General features: G+C 38.7%; 1 protein-coding gene across 1 annotated transcript in view; it reads left to right on the top strand.

The window, feature by feature from the left end:
* The first annotated feature begins 516 nt into the window (after positions 1-516).
* Positions 517-24,419, top strand: part of Armc3 (armadillo repeat containing 3) — an 81,038-nt gene continuing 57,135 nt past the window's right edge. Inside the window, exons 1-4 of the mRNA XM_042686203.1 lie at positions 517-627; positions 3,698-3,769; positions 11,963-12,080; positions 21,470-21,595. Coding sequence (XP_042542137.1) covers positions 517-627; positions 3,698-3,769; positions 11,963-12,080; positions 21,470-21,595 — 427 coding nt within the window. The remainder of the gene's footprint in view (positions 628-3,697; positions 3,770-11,962; positions 12,081-21,469; positions 21,596-24,419) is intronic.

Here is a 24,419-nt window from a genome sequence, read left to right as displayed (position 1 = left end):
TCATCACAAGAACTTAAATAACAGATATATATACACAGTTAGAAGGTAGACATGACTCTATTCATTTTTTTTTGCATGTTTTTTTTTCAGGATGGGTAAAAAGATAAAAAAGGAAGTAGAGTCACCCCCTAAGGATGTGGTAAGTTTCTGATTTGAATACTAGTGGCACTTCAACCATCAGTTTGAAAAATAAATTGTTCAAAGGGTTTGGCATGTACCAGTATATGCAAGAACACAGGGTGGCAGAAGTCCAAAGTGTGACTAATGATAAGATTAGTCAGAGAATTCTAATAGGATATAAACAAACATGTACAACACTGTCATTATGTAATTAGCACAATTAGAATGTAATGATTAGCTTTTCCAGTATGTGGATGGCACGTGTATAGCCAAGTTAATGAGTAAATAGTTTGGATTTGTTCTTTTTAAATACTTCGCATCTACATTCGCCAGTCTCTCATAATGGGATTCAACAAAGCGAATTTTCCAAAGTAACAAGAAGTAATGCTCTGAGACATGTGTCCGGAGTATCTGATGGTGACCTTTGATGTAAGAAGTCCTGTATTTTCCTGTTTTATGAATGGAAGCCTGAGGTTACTGGATCTTTCTATTCCAAAGCTAAGTAAGGTATTTCCCATTCTCTCTCTCTCTCTCTCTCTCTCTCTCTCTCTCTCTCTCTCTCTCTCTCTCTCTCTCTGTCTCTCTCTCACTCTGTATACTAAAGCTTTACTCAGGGCTGCACACTTACAAGGAAGGCACTGTACCACTGGAGCCAGGCCTCCAGCTTTTTTTCTTTATTTTAGGTTATTTCTCGAATAGAGTCTCGCTTTTTGCCTTGGCAGACCTGGGATCTCAATTTGCCTTCCTGTGCCTTCTGCCTAGCTAGGATTGCACGCATCTGTTGTCTTTAAGCAATTACTGAAAAAAATAATTATGTTAAAGGTGAAAAATGACCTTGGACAACTTTCCATTTAGAAACACTCTGAAACATATTCAATGTGACTTCCTTCAGCTAGAATGCGAGCAGAAAATAATCCATGATACACAAACTTAGAGCATTTTAATGTTTGCAGAATTTTGCCTCTACTGTAGAAACTTCCCCTGCAAAATAGGGTGCAGTGGTTAAGACCAAAAGCTTTGTCCATAAATCCACTCATGAACTAGGTTACTTTGGCCAAGTTGCCGAACTTAGCCAAAATATTTTGGTTTTTCTTTATCTCTTACCTAAGATTGTTGTATGAACAAAACTCGAATTAACATGAAGTTCTCAGGGCCTACCACTCAGCACTCATTGGATAAGTAAGATCTAATAGTGTGGGAATCCTGTGAACTCTGCTTCACACACACACACACACACACACACACACACACACACACACACACACACACACCCTGAATACCACACAGATATATGGTACTTTAGTAGAGAAGCTACAGGAGCACCTGTCTGCCCTCCTCTAGGAAGGCCTCACAGATGTAGCCATGGTGATTTGGGAGAGCTATTTCATCATTCTAGCTTCTTTTCTTGGTTCATACTCCTACAGGGTGGCGGATCCTCCTCTTTAATCAGCATATCCTAGCTTTGCATTGATCCATTTTTTAAAAAAATTTTCCTGACCAAAAAAAAAACTGTTGGAATCTTCTTAGCAAAAAGTGAACTCATGAATATAGTACTTGGCAACAAACACATGCAGACTAAAATTGGAATTAAGCGAGTAAGAGATATGAGTAAGATCTTTAACGATAGTGCCTAGCACTCGGTAAAAAATATGGCAAATGATGACATTAAGGATATAGTTAGCCGTGTGCTGATGACTCACATTTGTAATCCTAGCTATTTAGGAAGCTGAGATCTGAGGATCTCCAAAGCCGCCCTAATCAGAAAAGTCTGAGAGACTCTTATCTCCAATTAACCACCAAAAAGCTGAAGCAGAGGTGTAGTATGAGTAGAAAAAGCCAAGTGAGAGCACAAGGCCCTGACTTTGAGCTCTGGTTTTGGCGTACGCACACACACACACACACACACACACACACACGGCTGTAGTTGAGGGAGCTGTTTATCATTCTACAGACTTGAAGGAGTTTGGATGAACTGTCCAAGAAGGCCATAATATCAGCTGTAGGAGACCAGCTAGAAACCAAAAGCCCCAGAGGCCTGGAGTACAACCACCATGATTTGATCAGGCCTGTGAGTTTGCAAGCATGGCAACTGTCTTGTTAATGTTTTTGTGGCCGTTGTGCTTTGCTGGCTAAATTTACAGCATCTGAATTTTCCACATCTCTGACCTGGTCCCCAAATCTCAATGAGTAAGTACCAGGTGATATAACACTTGGGTGAATAGCGCTCAGCACTTTATCCTCCCATGGAATTGTTCTGGCAACTAAGCATGGTGATAATTGAATCAGCGCAACAGGAAATAGTGGAACGTGCTCCTTCTGTGGATTCTAGTCTACTTCCTTTCTGTGCGACATGTCTTCTGGTGCTTGTTTTCTCCACATCTCCGTAATTTGTGACAGATAGCAGTGCTATTTTAAAACAAAAACAAAATACATCACACACACACACAGACACACACACACACACACCAATGATCGGAGGGACTCATTTTTCCCTCTTTCTCCCTCATCACAAATAAAATCATCATGAATTAGTAACACAAAGGAGTATATCATTTCACAAATAATATATAAAGCTGTATGGTTGTTACCAAGCTGCTCTACTTTGCCCTATAAGTACACTACTCTGATTCAGGCTGTAGCGACAAGACAGATTAGCTACATTCATTTTAATCTTTAAGCAGGTTAGCAGATGTATGTCTATAAGCATTCTCCACCAAAGTTTCATATTAGAGAAATACAGTCCGCTTTCTCCTGTTTGTCTCTCTTTGCTGCGTAATTGGATCCTCGTGATCTGAGAGCACTGATGTGGTAAACACATTCCAATAGAAATCAAAAGCGCCTTTTATTATGCTTAGTACCACTATAAAAGTCACTCTCCTGATTTATCTGTTTTCACTGAGCTCAACTGAATACTTTTTAGATCTGGCGTTTGAGTACAGTAGCTATTAGCCATGCATGGCTATTTAAGTTTAATTTATTACAGTTAAAATTCACAACTAAAAGGAGATCAAAAACTCAATACCACAGGGCACTGGAGCTTCGACCCATAACCCTAGCTAATCAGAAGGCTGAGGTCTGAGGATCCTGGTTTAAACCCAGAGTGGGCAGGAAAGTCCATCAGACTCTTTATCTCCTACCAACCACCAAAATGCTAGAAGTGAATATGTGGCTCAAGTGGTAGAGTGAAAAACTAAGGGACAAAGCCTAGGCCCCAAGTCTGAGCCGCAGCGCTAGCACACACACACACATACACACACACACACACATACACACACACACACACACACACACATCCTTCAGTTCCTCCACATCTGGTATATTTTAAGTGCTCAAGAGCTACATGTGGCCTGTGAATGCCAGATTTGACAGTACAGAATCAGAACATGTCCACCATTGAATTTTACTGGACAGAGCACCAGTCTTGACAGTCTTATTTCCTGAACAGAGATATAAAAATATCTCTATAAGTCTCTCCAACTGTCCAGGCATAAAAGTCAGGGCTTTGCCAAAATGCCTTTCTTTTCTGTCAAATTATTTCTTTATAACTAATTTCAGGTCGTCATTTATTTTTGTACAGAGTGTGAAATTATCATATCGCAACAAGCTTTCTGGTAACCGCAACTTCCTCATAGAGAAGCAGAAGGGATATGTAATTACAGCACAGCATTATTTATTTAGTCAGGTGGCATTCTGTTATAGCTATCATTTCATTCTCAGTGCCTTTTTAAATAAAAAATTACTATAATGCTGTAGGCACAGTAGGAGAAACAAATGTCATGCCAAGTGTCTCCACTCTTTGCCAAACATTGGTATTTTTACAGGAATACAACTCTTTAGGTTGTAACTTCCCTTTCTGCTTCTCATAACCTGTATTTTCTTTGCCATCATGATGTCTGAAAAATGTGGCAAAGGACCAGAGCATTTTCTAAACCATTAAGACATTAAATGATACGTACTATAGTTTTTGTTTAAATGTATTTTATGTTCTTTATTCCTTTGAGAATTGTGGAAATCGTAATGTATATAAACTATATCTAAATGTATTCATATAATATATTTGTTTTGAATAATGTATATAAACTATAAATGTATTCATATAATGTATTTGTATAGAAGAATTATATTTATAATGTATGTAGGTATCTAAAATATATTTAAATATATAGATTATCTATGTATATATGTAGATATATACTCAAGTACATATATATTATATATATATATATATATATATATATAATATATATATGTTCTGAATTTGTGGTAGCTGGAGAAGGTATCCAGCTAGAATGTTAGAAAACTGCCTGAAGCAATTAAGAGACTTCCTACCAATCTCAGGGGATCTTGTGCAGTCAGGGGGCCTTATGAAGGTAGTATGGAAAATGTAGTTTCTTTCTCCACACATATGGACCCTAGATTTTTTTGTGCATAATTTCAACAGGAGAATATGCCTTTTGAAGCTCTGTGAATTTCAGATTTAGCTTTTCTGACAGTACAGTTAAGGTTCTTTTAAGTTCACAAGCATTAAAAAAAAAAAAACATTTCTAGGGTACTTTAAGATATTCCTTTAGAGGGCTGGACGTGTGGCTGAAATAAGCATACTGGGTCTAACCCACACCATCTTGGCTATGTGGATAATAGAGAGTTGGGTTTAACTGGTATTATTTTATCTTTCTAGTAGAGGCAGGGAAATTCCACCCCCAGGTGATGGGCGTGCCTGAATTCCTAGAGGCAGGGGTGGCGATTTGGAAGATAGGTTACTGGACTTGTCAGTCCTTGTGAGACTCTCTATGGCCCTCCCCACTGCCTCTGACGCTGTTTAGGCCCAGACTAGCTCAGGTGCCAGGACGCCATACCTCTTGTCTCCTGCCTCCTGGCTCTCCTCCAATTGCTATGGTGTCCTACTTCACCCCTCCATTGGAGTTGATCTGGTTTGTTGGTATTGTTTTTCTGCTCTTTTTTGCTTTACTACTGTCATGGCTCAGTTTTAGTCAAGGGGCTGCAGGTCTTTGTGACAGGAGGCCACCTGCAATCACCAGCTTTCTAATAAAGACTCCCAATTACACCTCTCAAAATGTGGTCTGTTTCTCATGACTGAATTCTCATACAACATGGTTGAAGTGGTAGAGTCTGTGTCTAAAAAGAGTGAGGTTCTGTATTCCTAGCAGCATCATTAAAAAGTAAGACACCCCTGTATATTTATGGAGTACTTCTAAATTTCGAGTACTATTCTAGATAGTGATGATAGAAAAGTAATTTCAGGGTCCTTTAACTTAAGAAATTCATTCACTACTAGGCCAAGTATTGAGTGCATACCATATGCAATTGTTCAACATCTTGAGCCTCAACACAGAGACAAGTTCAAGCTCCAAGGCAACATGTCTTACGATGAGGAACACAGTTCACAAATAATATAATTCAAGTTAGTGAGAAAAGTAATGAAGAAAAATAAGACAGGATATAGAAATGGAGAGCAATAGGGCTACTGTGGACAGTAGGTCAAGAGAGACCTCACACATGGGCGAGGGGTTCATTTTTAAAAGACTTAAATGAAAGGAGGAGTACGCTACGCACATACCTGAGGGAAGCACCCTAACCTAAACACAGAAACAGGCCTTACTTTGTGTGTTGCAGGAATGTAAAAAATGCTGGCATGGCTGCAGAGTCAGAAATAAGGAACCAGGAGGAAGGTTATGAAGTTAGGGCCTTTGGGTTATGCTCAATTTTTTTTCCTAATGTACAAAAAGGAGAATCCATTGGAAGCTGGCAAGGAGATGAGTAGTGACATCAGATTTATGTCTTAAAAAATAAAATCCAGGGAAGTGGTGCTTGGCTCAAGTGGTGGAGCGCTAGCCTTGAGCTGAAGAGCTGAGGGACAGCACCCAGGCCCACAGTTCAGGCCCCACGACCAACAACAACAACAACAAAAAAGGTTAAAAAATAAGATCCAGGGCTGGGAAGGTGGCTCAGTGGTAGATTGCTTGCCTTGCATGAATGAGGTCCTGGGTTTGATCCCTCAGCACCACATAAGCAGAAAAAGCCAGAAGTGGCCCTGTGGCTCAAGTGGTAGAGTGCTAGCCTTGAGCTGAAGAGCTGAGGGACAGCGCCCAGGCTCAGAGTTCAGGCCCCAGGACTGACAAAAATAAATAAATAAATGAAGGGAGAATGTACACATTGTGGGAGAATAGGAGACTATTATCTTGTCTAATAATGCTACTATTACTGTCTAGCACATATTAAGGGCTGAATAATTGTTCATGGAATGAAATGAGTTTAAGTGAACAGATTAAAAATCCAAAAATTTTAAACAATTTACAAATCCTAGACTGTAGCCGATAGGAAGAACATTTTCTCTGAAATGATAGAAGGAAATGTGCAAATGTGGGTTGATTTGAGTCTGTGAATTGGCAATTACCGGAGTTTCCATCTGCAATGAATGATCAATGGGCCCTATTGATTCAAGAATTAGAGAAAGAGGTAGAAGGAACTTTCAAAGTAATAACAACACTTCTGCTCTGACTAGGAGGTGGTAGTAGCCATCAGTAGCTGGGCATTTCTGTAACTACAATGACTGTGAAGTACTTTTAAATATTATCCAAAAAGACACCACCTCTTGGTGAAGCTGTAGATTCACTGGACCTCTCCTTTTAGTTGGTGTAAATTGAGTTTCAAAATATTTTAGAAAAGTGTTCTACAATATCTCTGAAAGGCAAATAAATATTTAGCCCTGTAAATCATAACTCCATTCTAAGGAATATAGCCAAAAGAAGTAAATGTTTACATCCACAAAAAGTCACATGCAAGAATATTCATTGTAGTTTTATTCCTGATTGAGTTGAACTGGCAAAAGCAAAAACCCTAGCTGCAATGGAATATGAATGCATAAAAACATGATTTAGTTTTATGAGCAAAGCTGTGAATGAGTATCAAAAGTATTGTGCTGAGATAAGCCAGACAGGAAAGAGTTAAATGCTGTTTGGTTCCATTCATAAGGAACCCAAGAACAAGAAAAAGTAATTGATAATTTAAAAAGTCACAATAATGATTACTCTTCATGGAGGGGGTGAGGAGGTTTGGGGAAAGAGTTTGAAGAAATCTTTAGATATATTGGATATGTCATCCATCTCAGAAAAAATTTGAATCAATATTCTAGAAAGAGATATTTAACAACACAAAAACAGTAAATTTTGCCTGTTAATCCAATCTGATATCTTTATAAGATTTAACTATCCTTTTGATGTTTATTTTGATCATTAACATTTTTTCTATCGTTTTAAATTTTGGAGACATTTTGCCATACTTTCATGTTTTATTTCTTTTCTATTTTATTTTTTCAAAATTGAGCAATATCCTTAGTTAACTTTTCTTCTATAATCTGAAGCTTTATTAATTACCTGTAGCCTAATAGAGACAAATATTTTAACCTGCATTTTTCTATATAAAGTAAAAGATAGACAATATTTCTTTTAAACCAAAAGTATGTCCTCTTTATATCATTGGAGGAAAAAATCTAGAATTTTGTTTCCAATTAATTATTAGGGTCTTTGTTGGGGGTGGGGTTTTGTTTTTTTTTTTTTTTTTTTTTTTTTTTATTTTTTTATTGTAAAGCTACTATACAGAGGGTTACAGTTACATGAGTGAGGTTATGAGTACACTTCCTCTTGAACATTGTTACCCCCTCCATTGTTTTCCCCCTACCATCCCCTCCCTCCCTCCCTTCCCCGAGGTTCTTTTTTTTTTTTTTTGATTGTGATTAAATGATTACATAATTTCAAAGTCACAAGTTCATTCTAACTTCCCTGGAGCAAATTGTCTACCACAGTCTGTAATATATAACAGTGTTCACATGTTATATACCATATTTGTGATCAGCAGCATGAGGATATTTAGTAGTGGTTCAACCAGATGAGCGGGAGTTCTTTGTTTCTTAAGTCCTGTTAGTTTTGTCGTATCACTAACCTTTTGGATTTAGCATCCACTTATGAGGGAGACCATGTACCGTTTGTCTCTTCGTTCTTGGCTTACCTCGCTCAACATGATTCCTTCTAGCTCCATCCATTTCCCTGCAAATGCCATTATTTTGTCATTTCTAATGGCTGCATAATATTCCATTGTGTATAGATACCACAATTTTTGGATCCATTCATCTGTGGTGGGGCACCTAGGTTGTTTCCATATCCTAGCTATTGCGAACAGTGCTGCAATAAACATGGAGGTGCACGTGTCCTTGTATATTGGTTCCTGTTGTTCAGGGTAGATGCCTAGAAGTGGTATGACTGGGTCGTAAGGGAGGTCAATCTTTAGCTTTCTAAGGACCCTCCAGACTGCTTTCCAAAGTGGTTGTATAAGTGTACATTCCCACCAGCAGTGTAATAGGGTTCCTCTTTCTCCACATCCCCTCCAGCATTTGTCGTTGGCTGATTTGTGGATGTGGGACATTCTGACTGGGGTAAGGTGGTATCTCAGGGTTGTCTTTATTTGCATTTCCTTCACCACCAGGGATGATGAACATTTCCTCATGTGTTTCTTTGCCATTTTTATTTCTTCATTTGAGAAGTCCCTCTTTAGTTCCCTTGCCCATTTAGTAATTGGTTTGTTAGGTTTGGGAGGGATTAGTTTCTTGAGTTCCCTGTATATACAGGATGTTAACCCCTTGTCTGATATATTGCTGGTAAATATTTTTTCCCAATTAGTTGGTTGTCTTTCTAGCTTAGTTGCGATAGATTTAGCTGTGCAGAAGCTTTTTATTTTAAGGTAGTCCCATTTGTCGAGTCTCTCTCCAACTTGTTGTGACCCTGGGACTCTGTTCAGGAAGTTCCTTCCTGTGCCTATTAGGGGTGGGGTTTTGATATGTGTGGTTTTTTTTTTTTCACTTGAATTCAGGGCCTGGGTTCTGTACCTGAGTTTTTGTGTTCAAGGCTAGCATTCTATCACTTGAGCCACAGTTCTCCTTCTGGCTTTTTGGTGTTTAATTGGGTATAAGAGTCTCACAGCCTTTCCTGCCCTGGCTGGCTTTGAACCATGATCCTCAGATTTCAGCCTCCTCTACAGCTAGAATTAAAGGTGTAAGCCACCGGCACCCGTCATTATTAGGGTTTTTCTCCCTTACAGCACGCCAAGATTATTTCAGGAATCCTTTCTTAAGAATATTATGAGGCAGGCATGTGGCTTATGCCTATAATCCTAGCTACTCAGGAGGCTGAGATTTGAAAATCATGAATTGAAACCAGCCCAGACAAGAAAGTTATGAGACTCTTATCTCCCATTAACCACTATCAAGCCAGAAGTAGAGGCATGGCTCAGGTGGTAGAGCACCAACACAAACAAGCCAATGGTCAGTCAGTGCCCAGGCCTTGAGTTCAAGCCCTATTACTGGCACATCTTCAAAATGTTAAATTTTACTTTTTGTGTGTGTGTGTGTGTCCAGTCATGGGGCCTGAACTCTTGGCCTGGGCACTGTCCCTCAGCTCTTCAGCTCAAGGCTAGCGCTCTACCACTTGAGCCACAGTGCCACTTCTGGCTTTTTTTTTCTGCTTATGTGGTGCTGAGGAATCGAACCCAGGGCCTCGTTCATGCAAGGCAAGCACTGTACCATTGAGTCACCTTCCCAGCCCCAAATTTTACATTATTATTATACTTATTGGTCAACTACATTGATCAAAATTAGATTTTCCCTAATTGCTGGAAAATTTGCCTGGATGTATGGTTGATAAACTTTTAAATATGTGTGTGAACATATCTTTGTAATCTTGCCAGATATAAACTTAGAGAACAATAATTCTTTTTCTCTGGACCTTCTGCTTAGCTTCAATGAAGAATTAGTAGCAGGGAGGATTGGCTTTTGGCTAAGACCGCCTCTTTTCCTTATTCACATTTGTTCTGTTTCCTATAGTATATTTTCAGTTTAGTCCAACCAGTATTTTATTCAATGTGAGTACAGTGTTTATTCCCATTCAAGCCCTTCCTTGTGTTTTTACTTGATTCAATATCCTCCTTTCTCTCTACAAACACCATTTTATCCACTCTCCCATCATATCTAAAAATCCCACCACCGTTATGGACTTTTCTCCCTTTAACCCGGCTCAAATTAACCGCCCCCTGTTTGTCACAGAATTCATTGTCTCTGCCATATGGGTTTTGCACTTCATAGAATCTAAGAACTTCCTATCTGGAAAAGATCATATAATCAAATTCATTCATGTGTCAGATGAAAAGCTGTGCTAGGCGAGCCACATGTATAACTGATTATGTGAGGTTCTTGGACATTCTGACGCTATCTTTTAACACCTAAATAAGATGGTTCTTAAGCCCCAAGTACTTCTGGGAATTCTCCAATTCAAATTCTGTGGATCCCCAGAAGTCAGGCTCTTCTGGTAGGTATAGCAGTCAACACCCGCCATTGCTCCTGGTCCTGCTATGTGCTGGGTTTCTCACTGGCCGGTGCCACTGGATATGCATGAGTGCCACCAGCCCAGAGTGTATGACAGACTTAGTGCAGATATGTCTCTCTCAAAAGAGTTTTGAGAGGCTGAAGGGCAAGCATGACTTTCCTAACTCTTACGAGTTCGCATATAGACGACTGACAGTAGTTCCATAACAATGCTGGAAGATGGTGTCCTGAAATCCAGCCTCCATGTCTCCTCTATGTTGAGTATTTATTCTGGAAGTGTCCTTTTAGATCATTATTTACTGCTGTCACCTTTCCTTTTCATTTTTCCAATCTCAGGTTATTGTTTCCTTAGAGTCATCTATCTTTCCATCTCCAGCCTAACACTAAATATTAATTTCCATATCCCCAAGTAAAATAAGATGTACATAGAAAAGCTAACACAAAGAATCAGCTAAAACTTTAGAATCTAATATTTTTATTAAAAAATTTTTTTTTGCTAGTGGGGCTTGAACTCAGGGCCTGGGCACTGTCCCTGAGCTTCTTTTGCTCAAGGTTAGCACTTTCTCACTTAAGCCACAGCTCTACTTCTGGCTTTTTCTGTTTATGTGTCACTGAGGAATGGAATCCAGGGCTTCATGCATGCTAGGCTAACACTGTACCACTAAGCCACATTTCCAACCCAGAATCCAATTAGTTTTCCATTTAATATAAGCAGAGTTCATTCCTCCATGAGTCTCTGGTAATGAAAGGAAATAGTGTAATAATCAATTTTCTCCTTGAACACAATAAATGCCTAGGAGTTGTGAGTTTGTTACTGTTCATTTCAGCTACACGTGAATTCCCCCAGACTCATGGTAGAACACCAGTCATATTCTAGTCCTACACATTTTCATTATGCTTGTAGTACCATTTTCTCTGTCCCAGATTTCACCCAATTTCACATTTTGTTATATGCCTGTTTTTACTGTGTTTTTGTTGTTTCATATATGTAACCCCATGAATCTAGAGGTTGGAATGGAAATAGTGTTTATTGAGATTGTCAGAACATCACATGTAAATAGGATTCTGGTGAGGTGACTAAGCATCTGTGATGTCCAGGTATTAAGTGCTTTATATGATACTCTCTAATTCATCTTTGTTATCCCCATAACACAGAAAAGGACATTGGAACCCTAGGAACTTAAGTAACAACATGACTACATTGAGAAACTAGATCTGTCTGATTCAAGCACATTTTTCTCTCCCCATCTAACCCCATGAATTCTAAGACTCCATGATGATCATTTGGCTATCGGTGATTTTCTTTTTTACAAACAGGAACTTTACAGCAGCCCTTCTTAGTTACTTCATCTTTGCAAGATGATAATCTCTTTGAGTTGTCAAATATCATCTACTTTGATAGGATTGTGCAAGTTCATATGTGAACCTGATATTTTTCTTTTTGCATTTCAGTTTGATCCATTAACAATTGAAAGCAAAAAAGCAGCAACTGTAGTGTTAATGCTTAATTCTCCAGAAGAAGAAATTTTGGCTAAAGCATGTGAAGCCATTTATAAGTTTGCTTTAAAAGGTTTGGAATCCTTCTATTTATCTTTCTATTTCACTAGGTTCCTTAAAATATTAACTACACACTGTGTACTCTTCTTACCAGTATTTAACTTATTTTTGATCAAATGAATTCTTTCAGACAAACAGAATATCATCTAATTCATCACCTGAACATACTGTGTCTCCCTATGCACCTAAAGAGTCAGTTAATCACTGGGGCAGAATAGCCATTTAGAACACATCACTGTACTTTTAAAACTGGCAAATGTCACAGGAGTTAAAAAAATCCCCCAGTGGTCAAAGTTGGAATAATTTGAACATCAAAATAATGATGATACCCAAAGTATAAAATAATATCTATGAGCCCATACAGTCTCAGTGTAAGTAAGTGACGAAATGAGTGAGTGAAAGAGAAAAGCCACATCTTCCACAGAGAAGGACTCCATGTACTTTAGGCAAATACTCTGCTTCAGATAGCTGAGCTATAACTTTCTAGGTGTAGACTGCACTTTGTAACTGTATCAACATGACAAAGCATGACACACATTACCCCAGATAAGAGATCAAAGACAACATCAACAGGACAAATCAGACTGATGATATGTGTCCTTGATATGGTGGCACAAAAATAGTCCTTTTATTGTTGTCATTCCTCCCCTCCAAAAATGTTGTAACCCTAGTTTCATCATGATTTTTAAAAATAAGGGACATATACTTTCTTACAAGTGTTGTGGCCATCAAGAATTGCTAAGGAGACACAACAATTAACTGGTATGGGAACCAGTTAGGAATCTGGAACAGAAAGATGAAATTAGGTAAAAACCAAAGAAACCTAAGTGAGGATGGTCTTTAGCTAATAATAATGTACCCATACCAGACAATTAAGAATGTACCCTATTAAAGAAACCCTGGGTCTCCTTGGCTCAGGCCGAAATTTTCTGAATAGAGACCCGGAAACACAATAAATCAAAGAAAGGTTGGACAAATGGGATTGTATAAGGTTGCAGAGCTTCTGCAGGGCAAATGACATAGCTAGCAAGATCAATAGAAAGCCCACGGACTGGGAGAAGATCTTTACTAGCCAAACAACGGACAAGGGTCTCATATCTAAAATATACTTGGAACTCAAAAAATTAAACCACCCAACAACAAATCCTCAAAGAAACAACTGCCCAATAAGTAAGTGGGCGAAAGACTTAAAGAGAAGCTTCTCTGAAGAAGAAAGAAGGATGGCCAATAGACACATGAAGAAATGTTCAACATCCCTAGCCATAAAAGAAATGCAAATCAAAACAACATTGAGATATCACCTCACTCCAGTTAGAACGGCAAAAATCAAGAACTCTAACAACAACAGATGCTGGAGGGGATGTGGACAGAAAGGAACCTTACTTCATTGTTGGTGGGAATGTAAACTTGTTCAACCACTTTGGAAAGCAGTATGGAGGTTCCTCAAAAGACTTCACATAGAACTCCCCTATGACCCAGCAATCCCACTTTTGGGCATTTACCCTAATGTTTACAAACAAGACCACACTAAAGCTACCAGCACAACTATGTTTATTGCAGCATTATTTACCATAGCTAAGATATGGAACCAACCCAGATGCCCCTCAGTAGATGAATGGATCAAGAAAATGTGGTATATATACACAATGGAATTCTATGCCTCCATCAGAAAGAATGACATTGCCCCATTTGTTAGGAAATGGAAAAACTTGGAAAAAATTATATTAAGTGAAGTAAGCCAGGCCCAAAGAAACGTAGGCCCCATGGTTTCCCTTATTTGTAATATCTAGTATATGTATGAGTCAAGCGGAAAAGGTCAGATAATGTGATGTCAGGAAAATGAACCCTTAGATGTGTATTTTAATGTTTTTTTTCTTTCATGCATGTGTTTCTAACACATTTATAAGATTATCTCTTTGTTGCTTTGTATGTCCCTCCTCCACAGTATAACCCCTGCTTTCACTATATTTGATGTCAGTATAACTTGTGGAGGAGATGGGGAAAAACCAGTTGTTTAAGGATACAGGTGGACCTGTTGCAACAATGAGAAGTACAAGTTGTCATGTCCAAAAGGAGCTTTACAACGTTGGTGCGGGGGGGGGGGGGGGGGGGGCGGGGGGGGGGGGAAGGAGAAGGATTGGGATTAGGGGGGGAGGGGGGAGGCTGGGAAGGGATGTGAAGGATAAACAAAGGAGGAGGCTGCAATGCTTGGTAAGAAATGTACGCATTATCCTGCCCATGTAACTGTAACTCCTCTGTACAGTATGTTCACAAATAAAATTAAATTAAATTAAAAAAAAAAAAAGAATGTACCCTATTAATGGGTTATTGGGTCTGGAGTATATGGAAACTTTCTGCATTATCCCTTTAAATTTTCTAAACACAGTAGTTATCATAAAAAGGCTGTTTTAAAATTATAAATATACATCCGATTCTACTGAAATGCTAATTCAGAGAAATATTACAAACATACTAGATGGTTATTTTTTATTTTTATTTTTTGTTGGTTATGGAGTTTGAACTCAGGGCCTGGGTGCTGTTTCTTCTCAGGCTGGCTTCAAACTGCAATCCTCAGATCTGAGGACTAGCTAGGATAACAGGCATGAGTCGCTGGTGCCCAGCTTAGATGGTTATATTTCAGTTCATCCCAAATGATGATGAAATTGGACTTTGTATGTATGATATTTTAACTGAGACTATTTGAAGAGTTTAATGCAACAGTATTTTTTAACAAAATTCACGAGACTAAACTGAGCATAATTTGATTTTTAAAGAAATTATACTTAAAGCCTTGTTTTGGAACTTGGAAGAGAAAAGAAGAGATCACACCTTACTGCGGTTCTCATCTGTCAGGGCTGACCCTGGTCATCATGGGGAATTCACAGAAAAACCTGAGGGGTTCTGGAAGGTGTGGTTCATGAGAGGGGTGTGTGGCATTCTGGGTCAAATGTCAAGGGGGTGTTGGGTTACACATCTGTGGCAGCATGCGTCATCTGCTACCCAGCTGTCCCGAGGACTGAATCGTGTGTCATCTCCTCTTGTGACATGAAGTCCTAAAAAGGTTTTCATTTCATGTGCAATCAGAACAAAAATGAATTTTTTTTTTTGCTAGCAGTATTTTGTAAAAAAAAAAATAATAATAATAATCGAGTTACAGAACTTTTCCTTCTGGTCAAGATGGAATGAAGGACCAGATTTATTTACTCTACTGCATGAATCAACCAAGAAAGCAGACAAAATATACAACAGCTGGCAAGATACTGAATAGCAGATTAGGAAAGATGGTGTCACTGAGAGACGGGAAAGAAAAGAAGTCCCTGTGATCGCCCCCAGTTTCCAGGCCCCAAGAGAGAAAAGAGTAACCTGGTAGAGTTTTCAAATTGGGGAGACAGAACTGAGAGTCCAAGGAAACAAAAACAACTAGAATTTTCCAAGGGTAGAAAAGGAGGGGAATGAGCTGAAAGCAGAGAGAACTCAGGAAGTCTATAAAGGATCTCATTCTACGGAGCAGCAAGTACTCAGGAGGGAACTACTTAGACAGAGTTGTCTATGAAGAATAAGAGGTAACAGGGCCTGGTGCTCATGCAGAACGAGAAGTAACACCTGTTCCCATCAGCCACACTGAAAGGCCTCATCAGTCATGGAGAATTGCGTAGAATATACAGAACAATCTCTCTTGCATTAGTTTTAGCAAATTTGAGTCCTAGATTGAGAACCATTCTGGGACTACAAAATCTGAAAGGATCACATTGTTCCCAAGTAACTTAATTATGCTCCTAAATTTTGAGAATACAGAAATATCTATTACTAAAAACATAACATTCACAATATCTTATATCCAATACATTACTGAGTTTGAAAAGTGGCAGGAACTTTTAAAAATAGCCCACAATAAAAACATACATTAATCATTAAATCAGAACCAACCCAGATATTAAAACCACCAGAAAAAGACATTATGAGATTAACTACAGCTGTATTCCATATGTTCAAAGAGTAAGTAAAAGACATAGATTACTGGAGATGAAGACTTCAGTGTCTAAGACACAGAGGACTTGGAGAATGGATTAGCTGCAGGTTACACATTGCAGAAGGACATAGTAATGAGTTGGGCTATAGAAAAACTCTCCAAGCTGGACATGGTGGCACATGCCTATCATCCCAGCTACACAAAAGCATAAATAGGAAGATTTCAGTCCAGGTTACCCAACAAAAATTCAGACCTTATTTACAATAAAAATAATAATACACAAAGAATGAGGATATGACTAAGGTGGTAGAACATCTGCCTAGCAGAATGTGAGGCCTTGTGTTCAAACCTCAGCAATGCAAGGAAGGAAAAAGGGGAGGGGGGGGAGGGAGGAAGAGGAAGAGGATAAGTACCTATCCAAAATGAGGCACAGGGTGAAAACGATCTGAACAGATATCCCACATATATGTAACTGGCATCTCTGAAAAAGAGAGATAAGGAAAAAGTATTCAAGCTAGATGTTGGTGGCTCACACTTGTCATCCTACCTGTTCAGCAGGCTGAGAACTGGAAAATCAAACTGGAAGATCTCCTTAAGCCAACTTAAACAGAAAAATCAGCAAGGCTGCATCTCTAATTTACCAGGAAAATGCCAGACTGGAAGCATGGCTTAAGCGGTTGAGTGCCTGCCATGAATATAAAAGCCAAGAGACAGTATGAGGCCTTGAGTTCAAGTATACACCCCCCCCCCCAAAAAAATAATAGCCAAGACTTCCCCAAATCGGATAAAATCCCTAGATTTATAGTTCTAAGAAGTTTATAAAAACCCAAGACATAAAGAATATGACATAGATCAAACCAAAGTATATGATAATTTAATTGCTGAACACTGGGATAAAGAGACAACACTAAAAGCAGCAGTGGAAATAGGAAACCAAGGGAAAAATCTCAACATAAAGCAAATGGTAAGCAAGGTGATTTGTTATCAGAAACAAGACAAGCAAAAAGTCATTGGAGCATCATTTAAAAAATTTTAAATTTCAACCTAAGCACTGGTGGCTCACGCCTGTAATCTTAGCTACTCAGGAGGCTTGAGATATTAGGACCATGGTTCAAAGCCAGCCCAGGCAGTAAAGTTTATGAGATTCCTATCTCCAATGAATTTTGAAAAAAGAAATGGAGCTCCTTAAAGAGTATAACACTAGCCCTGAGCAAAAATATTCTGGGGGGGATAGTGGGGGGGAGGGAAGATGGGAAGGGATGGAAAAGGGAAACAAAGGAAGAGGCAACAATGCTTGATAAGAAATGTACTCATTACCTTGCCGTGTAATTGTAACCCCTCTGTATGGTATTTTCACAATAAAATAATAATAATAAATTCTGGAGCTCTCAGGCTCTGAGTTCAAGCCACAGAACTGGCACCAAAAAAAGTAGGTGAAATAAGATTTTTTTTCAGACATACAAAGCTGAAGTGATTTATTATCAGCAGATCCACAACTCTAGTTATGATAAAAGAAGTCCTTCCATAGAAGGAAATGTGAATATACACCAAAGAATATAGACTGCCAGAAATGATAGCATATACAATTGTTCTTGTTGTTCCAGTCACTTGAAGAGCAAATTTGTTATTTTAAATGAAAATACTAATCATATATTGTAAATTATGAAGAATACATCTAAGCAAAATGAATGAGTTACAAAGTAGAGAGGTAAAAATGCAACCACACCACTACAGGTTCTTGGATTATATGTAAAGTGGTATAAGCCTACTTAAAAGTAGATTGATCAATTAAAGCTGTATATACACCATAATGCATCCAATAGAATTAGGAAAAAAATAAGAATAATGCCAATTAAAATAACAAAGGAAATAATATTCAATTTATCCAAAAGGCAAAGATGCAAAAGAAAATGAGGACTGAGACATATAAAATAATTTAACAAGCTGAGAGCCAGTGACTCATGCCTGTAATCCTAGCTACTCAGGAGGCTGAAATCTGAGGATTGTGGTTCAAAGCCAGTCTGTGCAGGAAAGTTTATGAGACTCTTATCTCCAACAAACTATTCAGAAAAAGTCATAAGTGGCACTGTAGTTCAAATGGTAAAGCACTGGCCTTGAGCACAAAAAGGCTCAAGAACAGCATCCAGACTCTGAGTTCAAGCTCCAGGACTGGCAAAAAAAATAAAATTAAAAAATAATAATTTTAATGTTTTGTGTCCTTCAGTAGACAAGGAGAAACTGTTATACTAGATAATAAGCAAGACCAAACTATATTCTGTCTTCAAAAGTGCACACAGAATACAGAAACAAAAATAAAAAAGAGTGAAGAAAGCTTTGTAAGCAGTAACCAAAACAAATCTGGAGTGTATATGGTAATAGCAGAATAGTAAACAGAGATAAAGAAGGTCATTGTATCAAGAGGTTGTTTAAATTCTCAATATAACTATTAATCTAATATCATACTGTCAAAATAAATAAAGCTAGTAATGAAAGGAGAAATACATGCTCACAAATAGAGCTGGGGATTTCAGTACTCTTCTTTCCAAAATAAAAGCATAAGTAGATGATAAATCTTTAAGAATATAAGACTTGACCATTGATATCAATGAGTTTAACCTAACCAACTTTTGTAAAACATTCCAGGAAGTATAGTGCACAATCTTTTTCAAGGGCATCCAGAATATTTACTTAAAATAGAGTATATTCTATGCCATAAAACAAGCCTAAGTAAACATTAAAGGTTGCCAAATAATTTAAAAATATATTCTTATAACACAGTGGAACTGAATTACAAATCAATAACACAGTATTCAGGGATAACCATAACTAGGAAGTAAATAACATTTTAAATGATAGGTAGAGAAGAAAACAAAATAAAAATAACAATTAAAAATTAAAACACATACAAAAGAGAAGACAAATTATTAACATTAAGAATGAGAGTAGCAGGATGGGAAGGTGGCTCAGTGGTAGAGCGCTTGCCTTGCATACATGATGCCCTGGGTTTGATTCCTCAGCACCACCTAAGCCAGAAGTGGCACTGTGGCTCAAGTGGTAGAGTGCTAGCCTTCAGCTGAAGAGCTGAGGGGCAGAGCCTAGGCCCAGAGTTCAGGTCACACGACCAGCAAAAAAAAAAAAAAAAGGGTGGGGGGAAGTAACAACACTATGGAACTTACAGGAATTTAAACAGGTATAACATACATATCAAGAACAAATTGAATCTCAACAAATTTTACAACTTAGTTGAACTATACCAACTCATTTCTAATTCCCAAAGTCATTCAAGAAAAGATGAATATCCTGCTCTATATCTGTTATGAAAATTAAAATGGCTAGTTTTCATATTCTCAAAGAAAACTCCAGGTTGAAGATGTATGATCTTGTTTTAAGAACCACCTTCTCAGAATATGACCCATTCCTTAAAGTACACATGCTTGAATGTTACACGAGTTAAACTTTTGTACTTTAATTTTGATCTGCAGTCTATGTTTTCATAGTCTGGTGACAGCTTCAGGATCTGATCATTATTGTAGACTCTGCAGCTTGACATAACACTCTTCAGAGACAGATGACCTGTTTCTAAAATACAACTAGACTCAGTCTTACTTGTAGAGACCTAAAACAGACCTGGGTATGGTGACAAGATTACAAAGGGGGATTGGAAGGCTGACTTGGTGCAAACTGAACATGAAATTAAGCTGACTTTGCAAGCATCAGGGAAAACCCTGGAACAGCACATATACCAATACCTGAGCCCTCTGGTTCATCCTAAGAGAAAATGATTAGAAGCAGAGGAACAAGGAGGGAAAATGGATTTTTCTCTTTCCCTGTCCTTTTCCCTTCTCTCTCTCTTTCCCCTTTCCTTCTTTCTCTCTCCTCCCCACTTTCTTGGGTGCCTTGAAGTGAACAGTTCTTCGTTACCAAATATTCTTGCCACGTTGTGTGCCAACCTAGGCCCAAAGCCACAGAACCAAGTGGCTAAGAAGTGAAACGCCTGAATCTGGTCTCACCTTGTAGCACAAGGTGACCTTGAACTCTCATGCTCCTACTTCTGCCTCCTGAGTGCTGGGATTACAGGCATGGATCACCACACACAGCACTAATCCCAGTCTTGAAAGAACAAAATATAACAGGGGAAACTTCCAGAAAAAGCTGGATGCACGGAACTCAAACGACTCAACCATTCTCAGAAGCCCAGCCTAAGGTACTCAAGAAACTAACACCCCTTAAAAAATAACCCAAATTAATAATGCACAAAGGAACTAAATAAGAAACTTCTCAGGAGATGCAAGGATGGACAATAAACACATGAGAAAATGCTTAAGATCCCACTAAGATTGGCCTGTATCAAGAATATGAACAACAAATCTGGGTGGGGATGTAGGGGGAAAGGAACCCTTTTACATGCTGGTAGGAATGTGAACTAGTTCAATCACTCTAGGAGGCAGTTTGGAGATTCTTCAAAATCTCCACATAGAACTACCCTACAACCAACCCAGCGATGCCACAAGTCAGGACAGTAAAGGTACTTGCACACCCAGGCACTATTCCTGATAGACAAGCAGTGGAAACCACCCCAATTCCCTACAACAGATGAGTGGATCAAGCAAATCAGCTGCTGTGGATCATGGCTGACTCCACGTGCACCGTTACCATCATTCTCCCCACCATCTGCTCCCCTCCACACCAGGAGAGATATATCTCTGCCTGCAAGACAAAGCCAACAGAAGATTATCCTCCCAACTGCCAGACCTTGTTAGCGACATATCCACCGGCACATGAGTTGCAGATCTTAATAGGGTATGAATTTCCCCATCTGTGACAATAGATTTCTGATGGCACACCTTGAGCTGTCTTGCCTTTCTAGGCCTCCCTTTCTTTGCCTTTGGGAAGAGGGTAAGTAATGCTAATCTGCACAGTGGTCATGAGCATTGAAACAAATGGTTAGTATGGAACTTCTCATCATAGCTTGAGTACAGTATCATCACCCAGAGCTTGCCAAGGAGAGGCTTCAGAGCCCTGGGCATGTGCACTCTGAGGAAGGAAGCAGGTACATGCCCTCCCCACCCCCACCCCCCAGTTGTCTGGAGATTCAGACCTTTGGGAATACTTGTCTCCACAATTAATCACTTCAGTGCATTTCCTTATGGGATTATTTTTATTCCTGATATTATTACAGAAAATTCTTCCTAATATATTACAGAAAATCATCCTAATACTATTACAGAAAAGTAAACTAGTAATGCAAAACAATTACATTTGGTTTCTAGTGTGTTGTTTTTAGGGATTGATGCTAATGAACTTCTATGCTCATTCAAAATTTAAAAAAAAGAAAGGAGAGCAAATGCCAATAGAAATTGGAATGGTACCAAGCACATTGCTCACGGCATTGATGGTATGTGTGTATGGTTTTATTTTATCTGTGATGTCAGGTGAGGAGAATAAAGCCACCCTTCTTGAACTTGGAGCCGTGGAACCCTTAACCAAACTCCTCACCCATGAGGACAAAATTGTGAGAAGAAATGCTACCATGATATTTGGAATCTTAGCTTCGAACAGTAAGTACCACTTTAACAACAACAACAACAATCAAATAAATGCTTCCATGTAATGCCTTACCCCTGTAAATTTAACTTTAAGGGATTTATTTAAACTGATACTAACACAAAAAGTTAAATGCAACAAATCATAATTTCTTTTTCTTTCTTTCTTCCTTTCTTTCTTTTTCTTTTTTTCTTTCTTTCTTTCTCTTTCTCTCTCTTTCTTTCTCTTTCTTTCTTTTTCTTTTTTTCTTTCTTTCTTTCTCTTTCTCTCTCTTTCTTTCTCTTTCTCTCTCTTTCTTTCTCTCTTTGTTTCTCCCTTTCTTTCTTTCTTTCTTTCTCTCTCTCTCTCTCTTTCTTTCTTTCTTTCTCTCTCCAGTCCTGGGCTTTGAACTCTGGGCCTGGGCTCTATCCCTAAGTTCCCTTTTTCTCAAGGCTAGCACTCTACCACTTGAGCTACAGCACCACTTCTGTTTTTTTCTGTTATTAATCGGTGATGAGTCTCACTGACTTTCCCTTCCTGGGCTGGCTTTGAACCATGATCCTCAGACCTCAGCCTCCTGAGTAGCTAGGATTACAGGTGTGAACCACCAGTGCCCGGCTTTATAATTTCCTTTTTAAGGATTTTTTAATTCAAAAATATGTGTTAATACACATACAAATACCTCCCAAAGTTGTTGAAGTCAAATGTAGTTTTTTAAAGTTCCTCCAACAGGGAGAGCAGTCATTATCCCTTAAACTTAATTTTTTCCACAGTATAATTACATTATAAATTACTATGATGTAATTTACCTGCCTACATGTAAAATATCCATCACATATATTTCATAGTAAAGACCAAAGTTCTGATAGATTTTTTGGTGAGCAGCACTGGGGTTTGAACGCAGAGTTTCAGGGCTGTTAGGGTGGAGTGATACTATTGAGCCATATCTGCACCCTTGGTTTTCACTAGTTATGTTTAGGGTGGTGTCTTGCTCCCTTTGGAAGCCCATGGCTGAGCCTAACATGCCTATGCTGGCTTGCAGTCATTGTGGGGGTTTCAGTGCAGGCCACCATGTCCAGCCCCTCTCTCTTTCCCATCTCCCAAGCAACTAGGGTCACAGGCCGAGCCAAAGGTGCCACACTTTGATAAATGGATTTTTTGAAATTACAAACTATTGCCTGTAAAAGATAAATTTTAAATGTACATATTTACTCCTTACTTGCTTGGATGGTTTTTATATATTTGATAGTATGGTGTGATAATATTAGTTAAAATATGTTATCACATCTATTAGAATATCTGTTTGGCTAAAACCATGCACTCCAATAAAGGTTGTTTCTGACTTGTGAACAGGATGCATTTTGACAGGTGTAAATCATTTCCTGTGTCATAATGGTAGTTTGTGAGCCAGCCCATCAAAAGCCTCTGTAACTTAGTAAAAGCTTAAATGACAACTGTTGACTGAATTCAGTCCATGAAACTCAGCCTGTCAGGGAATGTGGCTAAAATCCTCATAATTTTCCCCTTCTGACCATAGTCTCAGCAAACCACAAGCAGAGATTCTTTCCCCTGCTTTCCTACCTTTCTCATTTTCTCTGCATGCTGCATGATGCACATTTTCTAATGTAATATATGCTCCATGACTTTTTTTCTTATCTGTGTTTGTTCATTTAATCTGTATCCATCCATCCATACATCTACCCATCTGCCCCATTCCATCCTGATTGGCTGGGTTTGATCAGTGCTCTGAGGAGGAGCCACATCTGCATCTGCAAAGCTTAACCAATGGGGAGTGCTGCTGCTGCCTTTGAATCTTCAATGGCTACATGGCTCTCCGGTATGATTAATGGTGGTATGACATGGTGAATACACGTGGGATGATGAATGGTGATGCTATGATGAAAGGCTTTCTTTTGATTCCACGAATTGAATGAAAACATCAAACCATTATTTAACTTGACTGCTTTCTATTGGGAGTATTTGCTGATGTGGATCCTAATTGCTTGGGAAGTTCTCCGCTTCTTAATAGAGTCAACACATTAACAGCTACAACTCCACTTTGCATACATGTCCGTGAAAACTCAGGATGAAAATGAGCAATTGGTCATTGGATGGAAATGAAAAGTTGTGTCTCCAGACTAACATGCAAATGAAGGCACCTCTGGCAGCTGCATAATTAATTCATCATTGCTGAGCAGCCTCCTCTCCCCCCATCCCCCACCAATAACTTGATGCTTCTTCAGAAATTCAAATCTTCACGTGGTTTTCATGTAGTCAAGGAAACCACTTTGTTCGTGGTGGTTCCAATAGCATGCCAGGTGCTACAAGAATTCCTAGGAGAGGCATCTCTCCCTTTTGCCATTGCAGATACTCTTGTTTTTTCTTCCTACACTCCCCGCCCCACTCCAGAATGATCTATATGCCTGTGTCAAGCTGAGGTCTTTCAGGAGAGGCATTTAAGTTGCTTTGTTAAATCATTTAACCAAAATGAAACTATATTGACATCTTCCTCCTGCCAGTGGGTATTTAGTTCAATGAAACAACATATAAGGGACTTATGTCAAAACCCACATGAAAGGTAGTTTTGGAAGAAGCCCATATTATGTTCCTCCAGGTATCTGAAGAGCATTATATGTTAGCAAAAATTGGAATGGAAGCATATATTCAAGGTCAAGAATAAATTAGACAGGTCAGCATTATGCACCAAAACTTGCGAATAAGAATGCAATGAAAACAGATGATGGGGATATCATTCAGGAAATGAAGTTCTGTCTCTCCGGTTCGATAAGTCATAGTTCCAATTCAGTTACCATTGCAAAGAATGTAAAAAGAAGGGGACAGAGATCAATACTGTCTTGA

Source organism: Dipodomys spectabilis, unplaced genomic scaffold, assembly GCF_019054845.1.
Source record: "Dipodomys spectabilis isolate Male_0828 unplaced genomic scaffold, ASM1905484v1 ptg000096l, whole genome shotgun sequence".
Taxonomy (NCBI): Eukaryota; Metazoa; Chordata; class Mammalia; order Rodentia; family Heteromyidae; genus Dipodomys; species Dipodomys spectabilis.
Note: the sequence above shows the minus strand (reverse complement) of the source record. Positions and strands in the feature narration are given on the sequence as shown.